General features: G+C 43.3%; 2 protein-coding genes across 2 annotated transcripts; one reads left to right on the plus strand and one right to left on the minus strand.

Moving 5' to 3' along the window:
- The first annotated feature begins 1730 nt into the window (after positions 1-1730).
- Positions 1731-2669, plus strand: LOC101955800 (olfactory receptor 7G2). Its single transcript, XM_013361447.2, has one exon. The coding sequence runs from the start codon at positions 1731-1733 to the stop codon at positions 2667-2669; it is 939 nt and encodes a 312-aa protein (XP_013216901.2).
- Positions 2670-2825: 156 nt separating this feature from the next.
- On the minus strand, positions 2826-11825 carry LOC144370718 (olfactory receptor 7G2-like). The gene is made up of 2 exons (XM_078031636.1): positions 10889-11825; positions 2826-2878 (listed from the first exon to the last, which is right to left on the minus strand). The coding sequence occupies exons 1-2, from the start codon at positions 11802-11804 to the stop codon at positions 2826-2828; spliced, it is 969 nt and encodes a 322-aa protein (XP_077887762.1). The 5' UTR covers positions 11805-11825.

The following is an 11825-nucleotide window of genomic DNA, read 5'->3' on the forward strand; positions in this document are numbered from 1 at the left end:
TGAAAACCCCGATCAAGTGAGTTAAGGCATCCATCATGCAGTTCCAGTGGTAGAAATAGAACATCCAGATTCTCTGGAATTGACTGTTCCTTTCTCAGTGCATGTGGAGGAGTCTGGATGAAGTGGAGAGTGCTTGACACCAACACCTCTTCTAAAAGGTAAATGTTTTCTCAGCTTCTTCTGCCTCTCCCTGTGGACAAAGACCATTGTACCACGGGGACACTCCTAGCAGGATCCTGATTGTCTTGTAAGTGTGTGTTTCTTATAAGTGTGCATTTTAGGGAAGTGTTTCTATTTTCGTATGTTCTTGGATGTCTCTATATTTCACTTAGTCCTCCTGTTGAGCTGATTGTCTTTTCTTTAAAAATCAAAAATGCCACCTGTCATCTTAAGGGGAGAACTCCTTGAGATTGAAAGAATATCACATATAGAGTTGCCCAGCTTCCCTTAGAATCCAATGCTATACAGGAGGACTTGCATTTCCATGGGGAGCTCTTATAACTTTCAAGCATGGAGGCAGCACTTTGAGGTTTTTTCTCAGGTCCACATTAATGAATGCAGTTCATCGGCTACAAGAAATGTCATGAGTAGAGAAGAAGGCCTTTTGTTATAGATTTAAGAGACATAGGGCTGGGGATGTGGCTCAAGTGGTAACGCGCTCACCTGGCATCCGTGGGACGCTGGGTTAGATCCTTAGCACCACATAAAAATAAAATAAAGATGTTGTGTCCAATGAAAATTGAAAAATAAATATTTAAAAATTCTCTCTCTCTCTCTCTCTCTCCCTCTCTCTCTCTCTCTCTCTCTCTCTCTTTAAAAAAAGAGAGACATTAATTTTTGAGACTGGGTTCCACTGTGCTGGCCAGGCTGGCCTCTGAGCTATAATCCTCCTTCCCTAGCCTGTCCAGTAGCTGGGATCACCTGCATGTAGCATGGCAGCTGGCTGAGGTGGACACACTGTGAAGGCAAGGAAAAGACAAGAAGCTTTGGTCAGGAAGAAAATATTAGAATTACAAAGGAATGTTATGAGATCTGAGTGGTCATTGTACAGTGCTGGTTCTGTACTGTCCAGAGGTATTGAGAGAGCTTGTTCTAGAATGAACTCGGCATTTAATTGGAGGTCAGACCCAGTCTGCACTAAGCACTCACTGTGAATCCCACATCCTTGACATAACCTCCCCTTACTTAGGTGCCCTCATGAGTCCACAGTAAGAACTAACCCATCTGCAACTGGAAAAGGCTTCCAGGTGATTCTGAACCAAGCCAAGGTTAGGGAACCCTCGCTCTGGAAGACAGATTTCTAAGTCGCATTCATGACTTGGTAAAGGCAGAGGGTGATTCTGACTGAATAGCATGTCTTTTGACCTTTTTCCATCTGAACACTTAGCACAGCACATGAAACAGAGTTGGTGTTCACTAAAAATGTTTTACATAAAGGGAGTGGAGACAGAGGAGGAGTGAGTGGAGGATTGGGGAAGAGAGAAAAAGAGGAAAACATCAGAATATTCACTGGATGGCACGGCCAGCCACAAGAAAGGTTTTGTGTATAAAGAACGGATTCTCCACACTCTGCATACATCAGAGCCATCCAGAGGGCTTGCTGAAGCACAGACCACTGGTCCTCTAGCCCAGAGTTTCTCTCCTTCTATCTTTAAGTCAAATGAGACTACAGCTATCCCAACATTTTATGATCTTTTCACCTCATTCTTTGCATCAGAATCTTCAGCAACATGGAATCCAGAAACCAAACAGTGGTTTCAGAATTCCTTCTCCTGGGACTGACAGATGACCCAGCCCTGCAGCCTCTCATCTTCAGCCTGTTCCTGTCCATGTACCTGGTCACCATCCTGGGGAACCTGCTCATCATCCTGGCTGTCAGCTCTGACCCCCACCTCCACACCCCCATGTACTTCTTCCTCTGCAGTCTGTCTTTTAATGACATCTGTTTAAGTACAAGCACCATCCCCAAGATGCTGTCAAATATCCACACCCAGGACCAGAGCATCACGTACCCAGGCTGCCTCTCCCAGGTCTGCTTTGTCATTGTTTTTGCTGTCTTGGAAAATTTTCTCCTTGCAGTGATGGCCTATGACCGCTATGTGGCCATTTGCCACCCCCTGGCTTATACAACCATAATGAATCCCACCCTCTGTGTCCTGCTGCTGCTGATATCTCTGTCCATTAGCACTGTGGACGCCGTGTTCAACACACTGATGATTCTTCGGCTGTCCTTCTGCACAGACCTGGAGATCCCCAACTTCTTCTGTGAACTTCCTCAGATCATCAGCCTGGCCTGTTCTGACACTCTCATTGATGACAACCTGATATACATTGAAACTTGCCTATTTGGTGGCTTTCCTCTTTCCGGGATCATTTTCTCTTATGTTAACATTGTGTCCTCTGTCTTGAGGATGCCATCATCAGATGGAAAACATAAAGCCTTTTCCACCTGTGGGTCTCACCTGTCTGTGGTCTCCCTGTTCTATGGGACAGTTTTTGGGGTGTGCATTAGCTCTGTAGTGAGTGACTCCCCCAGGAAGACTGCAGTGGCTTCTGTGATGTACACTGTGGTCCCTTCGATGCTGAACCCTTTTATCTACAGTCTGAGGAACAGGGACATGAAGGAGGCCTTGAGGAAGCTCATCAGTAGAGTAGCTTCTCTTTTGTGATTAGTTATTTGCTTTATTGTTAGGTTTCTAAAGTGACAGGATTCCTAGGGAGCCATCAATGCTTGATATTCTGGCCTAATATTTGTCTAAGACCATGAAATAATGTAATGTCCATGTACATTTTAGCCTGACCTGAAACCTGATTTTGCCTTTTGTCTAGGTTTTTGGGTTGAACCCATGATTTCCATTGCTGAAACACAATTTCTTCCCTGGGTTTCACAGAATAGAGACTGTGGAGGGGTACTAGTTTTTGCAGATTTTGTTCTGGTTCACTCTTAGAAATCTAGGTGAAGGTTAAATGGGACAGGAAGATATTTAAGCAAATTCATGGTGAGAAAACCTAATAGTTTTCAGGTAATTGTTTGATTGAAGCCATCAGAATTTCCTCTGCGTATTACCCCTGCTGTCTTTCTGAGTGATGGGCTTTCATAACCTCCAAAGTAAAGAGAAAGGCCAGTTCTTTACAAACCATATTCTTCTGAGATTAAAACAGTGCCCACAACACTTGCATTCATTGTCTACAAACATTTTTTGAAATGATGGTGAGATAGTTGAGTCTCATCTTTGAAGGTGTGTTTAGTGCTACTAAGACAAAGAAAGTCTATCACTAACATTCTGTAACAATAAAGAGAGTTGGTTACTTTTCTTGCAAGGACTTCCAAAGTAGGAAATGTACAGAGCAGAATAGGGCTTGCATCTGCCCTCCATGAGTGGCCTCCTCCTGGGACTAATTGCCTTCCAAGACACCAGGTGGTAGCAACAAATGCAGGTGTTGTTCCTGGACTTCATTCTTGCTCCTTGAGAAACTATTTATTTCATCCAATTCTCACTCTATCTTTTTATACTATTCACCAGCAACATGGAACCCACAAACCACACAGCTGTTTCAGAATTCCTTCTCCTGGGACTGACAGATGGCCCAGCCCTGCAGCCCCTCATCTTCAGCCTGTTCCTGTCCATGTACCTGGTCACCATCCTGGGGGACCTGCTCATCATCTTGGCCATTAGCTGTGACTCCCACCCCCACACCCCCATGTACTTCTTCCTCTCCAACCTGTCCTTCAATGACATCTGTGTAAGCTCAACCACCATCCCCAAGACGCCGGTGAACATGCTGAGACAGGATCCAAGCATCTCCTACACAGGCTTGCCTCTCCCTGGTTGTCTTTGTCATTCTTTCTGCATAACTGGGGAATTTTCTTCTTGCAGTGACGGCCTGTGAACACTATGTGGCCATTTGTACCTTGAGGTACACAATCATTGTGAAGCCCTGCCGCTGTGTCCTGCTGGTTCTGGTCTCCCTGTTTGCTAGTTGTGTGGATGCCCTCCTGCACACTCTGCTGTTGCTGTGGCTGTCCTGCAGAGAACCAGAAGTCCCCCCATTCTTCTATGAATTGGCTCAGATCATTGAGCTCTCCAGTTCTGACACCTTCACTGATAACCTCATAATACTTATTGCAGAGTGTGTATTTGCTGGTGTTCCTCTCTCTGGGATCATTTCTCCTATGTTCATATAGTGTCCTCTGTCTAGAGAATATCACCATCGGAAGGAAAGCATAAAGCCTGTGGGTCTCACCTGCCAGTTGTCCCCTTGTTCTATGGGACAGGTGGGGGTGTGCCCATTAGCTCTGCAGTGACTGACTCACCCCTAGGAAGACTGCAGTGGCCTCAGTGATGGACTCTGGGTCCCTCCAATGCTGAACCCCTTCATTTGCAGCCTGAGGGACAGGGACATGAAGGAAGCCTTGAGGAATCTCATGGGTAGGATGGCTTCTTTCCAGGGACGTGCCATTTGCTTTGGATTTAAGTTTCTGGAATACGAAAAAGTGTCAAGATCCCTTCTGAGCCAGAAAGCCTCCCAGATCCATCACAACTTTTTTTCTAAAAGGTTGAGACAAAATAATGTCCGTATGTACAACTTGTCTTGAAACCTGACTCTTCTTTTTATCTTTCCCTGTGATAGTGACACTTGATTTCTATTATTTCAATATAGTTTCTTTCCTTGAGTTTCACAGAAGCAGAGAGCTTGTGAGCCTCGTTCCTGCTTTAGGAAATTGAGTTCTGGTGCCCTCTTAGAAAAAGGCAAGTTGGAAAAGGAGAATGGGGAAACCATTCCATCAACATTGTGTTCACAGGTAGGGTGCAGCTTTCCCCTGGTCCTGTGGTGCTGAGGATATGCTAGATAAGAGCGTTTCCCCCTGGGACTCCACTTTGATTCTGCACAGTCCTGGGGTGTTAGATAAGTGATGAAATCTCTAACCTCCAGCTCATTGCTTTGGTTTGGGTTCTACTTTAGTGAGCATTTATGAATAAATCTCAGAAAAGGAGCATTGTATAAGTTGGACAGAACCGGGAAAGGTTTGTGTAAGTTCAAGTTCAGACGTGGAGACTATATTTAGCCTAATTCCATGGTTAGAGCTGTGTGTCTTGCATCTCAGAGGTAGACAAACTGTGAACACTGTGTCAAATGAGCTGAAATGTCCCGTGTGACAAAGATATAAGTGAATAATTCCCTGGGAAGCTGTATCCATATGAGGTCACGTTAGCATTCACTCTTCTCTATTATTGATAAAATTCACATAACTAGTTACCTGAGTGGCTTGAGGTGGTTCTGTGATATTGGAACCATCTCAAGACATTATGAAACACAGTTCTCAAGGAAAAGGATCTCTAATTCTTACTGACAGAAGGAAGAGAACCAATGTTCATTACAAGGATTCAAAAGTGGGGTGCATATTTCTGGGGATTAGGGCATCACCAATTCTTACATGAGGTGGCCTCTTCCAAGGACCCGTTCTCCTAAGAGTTCTCAGGTGGTTTCAGCAGATGCAGGTGTTTTGCCTGAACATATGACGCCGGAGACAGTCAACTGAGGGTCCTCTCCTTGCTCTATCTATGGTCCACCTCTCCATGGCGACACACAGCAGACGTTGTGTCATGAGTTGAATCAAGGGGCTGGGATGATATTCTATATCCGAATCACCCTCCCTTTTTAATATGAGCAAATATGATAAGATGGTGAATATGGTTCAATTTCCAAGAGGATTTTTGCCTAGGATGATCTTATTCCCAACTACCTGGGTGGGCTGAACTGTAATTGCACAACATCTTACAATACACACAGAAGTAAAGACAGAAAGTTTATTAATGATTGCCAATATTTACATATTTTTCTTTTAGGATAGTATTTTGGAGGACCCCAATGAATATTTACCACCACTTAATAAATGCCTGTCCAATTTATTATATGAATTTACTTATTTTTGACCTTGACATGGTTTTAAGGACATGACTGAGTTCTGGGTCCTCATGGTTATTTCATCACTGAGCATCTGAGAGTCGGCTCTATTGTTGGTTTAGTCAATGCTGGCTCAATTTCAGTCCTATTTCCTATGATGTAAGGTAACAACAGAACACAGGGTGTCTTTCTGATATTGGTAAATGTTGCATAGTTATTTTCTGTTATTGTGAATAAAGATGATGGTATTTTCTGCTTCATGATTCCTGGAGGAAATGTAAGGTTGTTTCAATCTTGTGGTGGGTGCCTTGGCTACGAGGGTATCGACGTCCTCTTTGGTGCAGTTCCATTGAACTGACCTGCTCACTAGATGATTTTCTGATGTTCCGAATCATCACAATTCATTTTCATTTACATAACTTCGATGGTGGGAAATAATGTTTTACTAATTGATATTTCTTTTTTAATGAAGTGGTGTCCTTCCCACATGTAAGTCACTTCCTTTTCTTCTTTTCGGAAATGGGTGTTGGCAATATTTCCATTGAGGTGTTTGTCTTTTTTAAAATGTATAACAGCTCTTTATTTATTAGGAAATTCAATTCTTTATCATAATTTCCAAGTCATTAAAGAGCCTGTTAATACAAGAAACCATATTAAACCTGAATACCTGCGCATTTACTAAACACTATAAAGTTCTTAAAAAATAAGCCAAGCACACCAAAAGTGAATTGTCATAAATACAGCTGTTATTTTTATTTCAGTGGCATCAAACCTACTGTGTTTAATTAGAATTTGAATTGACATAGAAATCCACATTTCTTTTTACCTCCAATTCCAACAAAAAATAATGGCTCCTTCATGGGTCACTAGTTTTCTGGACTGTCTCATCTGACCAAGTTTTTGAACTAGTAACTTACGTCTTCATTAATGAAACAAACTGACAGCTAAAATCAAGTTGCTTGTGTTACCAGTCTCCAAACCCTCCTTTCATGAACCTTATGCATATTACATTCTTATTCCATGTTGGTTGCATAGAATATTTTAGAAACAGCTAAATTTTAAAAAAAGAGATGAACTTTAGCTAAATCATACCTAGAATTATCTCTTTCTTTGGGGAGGGTATTCTCTGTATTATCACGTTTTTATACAGGAAATAGGGAGATTTCATTAAAATGAAGTTTATATGACTTTTTTCCTCACATGGTTTGTTTCTAATATTGCTTCTTAGGATGAGACAACCTTCAAAGGCAGCTAGCCTGAGATACGGTGAATTCAGAAGACAGGAAGGGTGTTTCCCTGTGGAATAGGCTGTAAAGTAAGAGATGGGAAGAAAAGGGAGAAGGAAAAGGTAGCATAATCATGTTATCTCAGCTCAGAGCAAAGCCAGTGCCAGACTGAGAAAGGAGAGGAGTCTATCAGAGTAGTCATCTCCTCTGTTGTCATTGTCCTGATTAAGAGCACATGACTCATTGCACGTGAGTTCCTGCTGAAGTAGTCGTGTTGATGGGATGCTAGAGATGCCCTCCACTGTGACCTTCAGCCAGGCACCCAGGGGACTGGTCTCAGTGTCCTCCGCCTTCCCTTGCAGTGCTCCTCCTCCTCTTCCTCATCCGGCAGCTGCAAAAGCAATCTGGAAACTTGGGATTGGACATTGTGTGTCTCTTACCCTAAGATGCAGCCTAAAACGAACTGCACCTTTTTTCTTCTCTTTTTTCAAGTGGCTGCATATATCATCTTTCCTCTAATTCCTGTGTTTTGGGGAAAAAAATCCACATGCAATACTGCACATTAATGACAGTGATTTAATCATAGAGCTAAAACTTGAGACCACCTTATTAAAATATGTGTCGATACCTGAGATTTCAGGAAGCACATTCTCTGTTCCTGAACGTGGCTCCTATTTTGATGCTGCCTCTAGCTACACATCACCTCTGTGGATGGGAAATTGAAGACCTTGATGACCAGGGGAGTCTCGGTGGCTGTTCTCAGGTGGACATTTTCAGAAGGCTCATAACAGAATCCAACTGGCACTTCAGTGTCCTATCACAGCACTGATGCTGAGAGGTCACCTCTTGTGATGGTAGATGGCACATATTCCAAATTCTGATATCCTGGGTTCAAATGTTCCGGGATGTCTTTGTACAGATCCCTGAGAGGGGCAGTGGTGAGGCACACTGTTAGACCCGGAGAGGGTTCAATACCAACGTTTCTGATAAATGCCCAGGTGATGCCACTACGGCTGTGGGCCAAGGAGTGGTCTGTATTACTGTGGTGTCACCCAGGCTTTACACAGGATTCCTTAGCACCATGAAACCCAGAAACCAAAGAACCATTTCAGAATTCCTTCTCCTTTGACTGACAGAGGACCCAGCACTGCAGCTCCTCCTCCTCTTCAGCCTGTTCCTGTCCATGTACCTGGTCACCATCCTGGGAAACCTGCTCATCATCCTGGCTGTCAACTCTGACTCCCACCCCCATGGCTCCATATATTTTCTTCACTGACATCAGCTTAATCGTGGCATGTTTCCAAAGATCATTGTAAAAATTGAAATACAGGATGAGAATATCACATATGCAAAAACTGTCTCCCAGGCCTGCTTAGTCTTGATCATGGGTGGTTTAGGAAATTGTCTCTTTGCAGTGATGACCTGGGACCACTATGTGGCCATTTGTCAGGCAGGAGATAGAGGATCCTCAAGAACCCTGCCCGTGTGCCCCACTAGCTCTGCTCTCTCTGTCCCTTGTCACTGTGGATGCCCTCCTCCACACTCTGGTGGTGCAGTGGCTGTCCTGCCTAGACATGGAGATCCCCTGCTTCCACTGTGAACTTGCTCAGGTGATTAAACTCATCTGTTCCGAGATACTTCTCTCTTTGCCCCTGGGATCATTTCTCAAAAACTTGAATTGTCTGCTCTTTTTTGAGAATGCCATAAACTGGCAGAAAGTGCAAATCCCTTTCCCCTGTGGGTCTCACCTGTCTGTTGTCTCCTTGTTCTATGGGACAGGTTTATGGGACCTGAGGTACTGGGACATGAAGGAAGCCCTGAAGAAAGTAATCAGTAAGATGATTTTTTTTGGTGATTGTCATAATATATAAAGCAGGTGTCTAGAATGCATCCAGATGTCCATTTAGGGCTGTCCTTTTTAATGTGTTTTTATGAGAAAACATACTTCTGGAAATATAATTTACTTTTGAAGCAGGTGTTTGGTGTAAAAGAAAGAGGGCAGCACGATCAAGGGGAAACCAGCAGTATTGAGGTTCATCAGCTTCCCACAATCAATACATGGGCACACTAACCAAAAAAAAAATTCTCAAAGAATAAATACAAATGGCCAACAAATGTGTGAAAAAAAGTCCAGCTCCTTAGCAGTAAGAAAATGCAAATGAACACTGAACTGAAATTTCAGCTCACTCCAGTTCAAATGGCAATGATCTAGAATACAAATAATTAAAAATGCTCATGAGGATTTATAATAAGAGGAGCACAAATGCATTTTTGGTGGGACTTTACATTAGTACAATCAAGATGGAAAGAAAGGGCTGGGTTTGTGGCTCAGTGGTAGAGTGCTCACATAGCACATGTGAGGCGCTGGGTTCAATCCTCAGCACCACATAGGAATAAATAAGTAAAATAAAGATATTTTGTCCAACTACAACTAAAAACTATTTTTAAAAAAGATGGAAAAAATATGAAAATTCCTCAAAACACCAGAAATCTATTATTGGTTAAAAATAAGAGTCTCAATGGAAATATCATAGAAAATTTCTTTCACAAACAGGGAAAATAAATGACACATAATATTTTAAACCACTATGAATCTCATAAGATAAATGGGAATTAATTAAATGCCATTATATACCCATTAGATTGTCAGGCCAAAGGCTATGTTCCGGGGATGATGTGGAACCCAGGAATGTCTAATGGTAAGGCACATTGATTTCACCACTTAGGAAAACTCTTTGGAAGTTCCCCAAACTGAGAAGCTACTTTGTGATATTCAATAATTATACTCAAAGTGTAAAACTGTTTTGAATTCCTTCAGAGCACATGGAGGAGAACACTAAAATAGGTTTATTATAATAGCATAAAAATTGACTTTGATGACTTTCTGTCATCAACGTCAGAAAGTCTCCTTATTGTTAAGCCCACCACACATCATGTAAAATTACAGAGATTGGCCCTAACAAATAACTGCTAAATGAAATGATTGATTTTTGATCAAGGATGAAAATGACAAGATGTAGAATTTATCCACTAAGTCTGACTTTTAACAAGGCCAAATGGAAGAACATTTGTGGCATAATTACTGTCATCGATGAATTTCTGAAATGTCACCACCAATGTCAAACCAGCAATGTCATCTAATTACTCCAATTTTACAGATATTGATACTGAGTGTGGCAGATGGTTGGGGAGGATGTGGCTTGGCCGTGAGGGTTCAGTATTTATTCATAGGACACGGGCGCCCACAATGTACCTCCATCTAGAATGCAATTCTAGAGGCTCTACTCACATGATCTGGTAGAAGTTTTGTCTAAATATGACCACAACTCTTTAAATACTTTCTTTGTGTTCTTTCTCTAATTTTCCTTCTTAGAGATTACCACAGAAGAACTGACAAAACAGAATCTCTGCTCTAGGATTAGATCATGTGGCACCCGACCAAAGAAATTATGCTTGGAGAATTGAAGTTTTATCAGCAGGACAAAGCATAAGTACGAGTCAAGTAAAATGCAGCTGGTCATTGTGTTCGTCATTGTATTTATTTTATATTTTATTTTTGCATTGCTGGGCTCCAACCAAGGGTCTCACACAGGCTCAGCAACTGCTCCAACACTGGGCCACATACCCACCCTGTTTAGGCATTTACAAAAAGGTCGGGGTAGGAAAGTCAGGAGTTCCGCTCACCAGGAATCTGGTAGCTCTGGTTTACTCCAGTGCAAAACAAATGATCCATCACCGAAGAGAAGTGACCCCACCCAGGAGCTTCCTCAAGGCCCCCTTCATGTCCCTGTTCCTCAGGCTGTAGATGAAGGGGTTCAGCATCTGAGGGACCACAGAGTACATCACTGAGGCCACTGCAGCTCTTCTCTGTGAGTCAGTCACTGCAGAGCTAATGTACACCCCAAAAATTGTCCCGTAGAACAAGCAGACCACAGACAGGTGAGAGCCACAGGTGGAAAAGGCTTTATACACTCCTCCTGGTGACGGCATCCTCAAGACAGAGGACACAATGTGAAGGTAAGAGAAAATGATTCCAGAGAGGGGAAGCCCAGCAAATATCCCAGCTGTGACATATATCAGGAGGTTATTGATGAGGGTGTCAGAACAGGCCAGTGTGATGACCTGATCAAGTTCACAGAAGAAGTGGGGGATGTCCAGGTCTGTGCAGAAGGACAGCCTCAGCAGCATCAGACTGTGCAGCAGGGCGTCCACAGTGCTGATGGAAAAGGAGACCAGAACCAGCAGGACACACCGGCGGGGGTTCATGATGGCCGTGTACCTGAGGGGATGGCAGATGGCGGCGTAACGGTCATAAGCCATTGCTGCCAGGAGAAAGTTCTCCGATCCAGCAAAAATCAGGACAAAGCAGACCTGGCTGAGGCAGCCTGCGTAACTGATGGTCTTGCTCTTTCTCTGGATGTTCACCAGCATCTGGGGGATCGTGGTGGTGCTGATGAAGATGTCGGCCAAGGACAGGTTGGAGAGGAAGAAGTACGTGGGGGTGTGGAGGTGGGGGTCAGAGCTGACGGCCAGGATGATGAGCAGGTTCCCCAGGATGGTGACCAGGTACATGGACAGGAACAAGCTGAAGATGAGGGGCTGCAGGGCTGGGTCATCTGTCAGTCCCAGGAGAAGGAATTCTGAGGAAACGGACATGTTTCTGGCTTTCATGTTGTTGAATAATCTGATGGA

This window comes from Ictidomys tridecemlineatus, chromosome 2 (genome assembly GCF_052094955.1).
Source record: "Ictidomys tridecemlineatus isolate mIctTri1 chromosome 2, mIctTri1.hap1, whole genome shotgun sequence".
In the NCBI taxonomy this organism is placed as follows: domain Eukaryota; kingdom Metazoa; phylum Chordata; class Mammalia; order Rodentia; family Sciuridae; genus Ictidomys; species Ictidomys tridecemlineatus.

Bases quoted from the DNA above. Each gene is read 5' to 3' on its own strand.
- LOC101955800 (XM_013361447.2), top strand. From the start codon at position 1,731: ATGGAATCCAGAAACCAAACAGTGGTTTCAGAATTCCTTCTCCTGGGA.
- LOC144370718 (XM_078031636.1), bottom strand. From the start codon at position 11,804: ATGAAAGCCAGAAACATGTCCGTTTCCTCAGAATTCCTTCTCCTGGGA. The intron at 2,879-10,888 runs GTGGGGTCACTT...TGTGAAACCCAG, and splicing joins GGCCTTGAGGAAGCTCCTGG to GGAAGAAATTGTGTTTCAGC.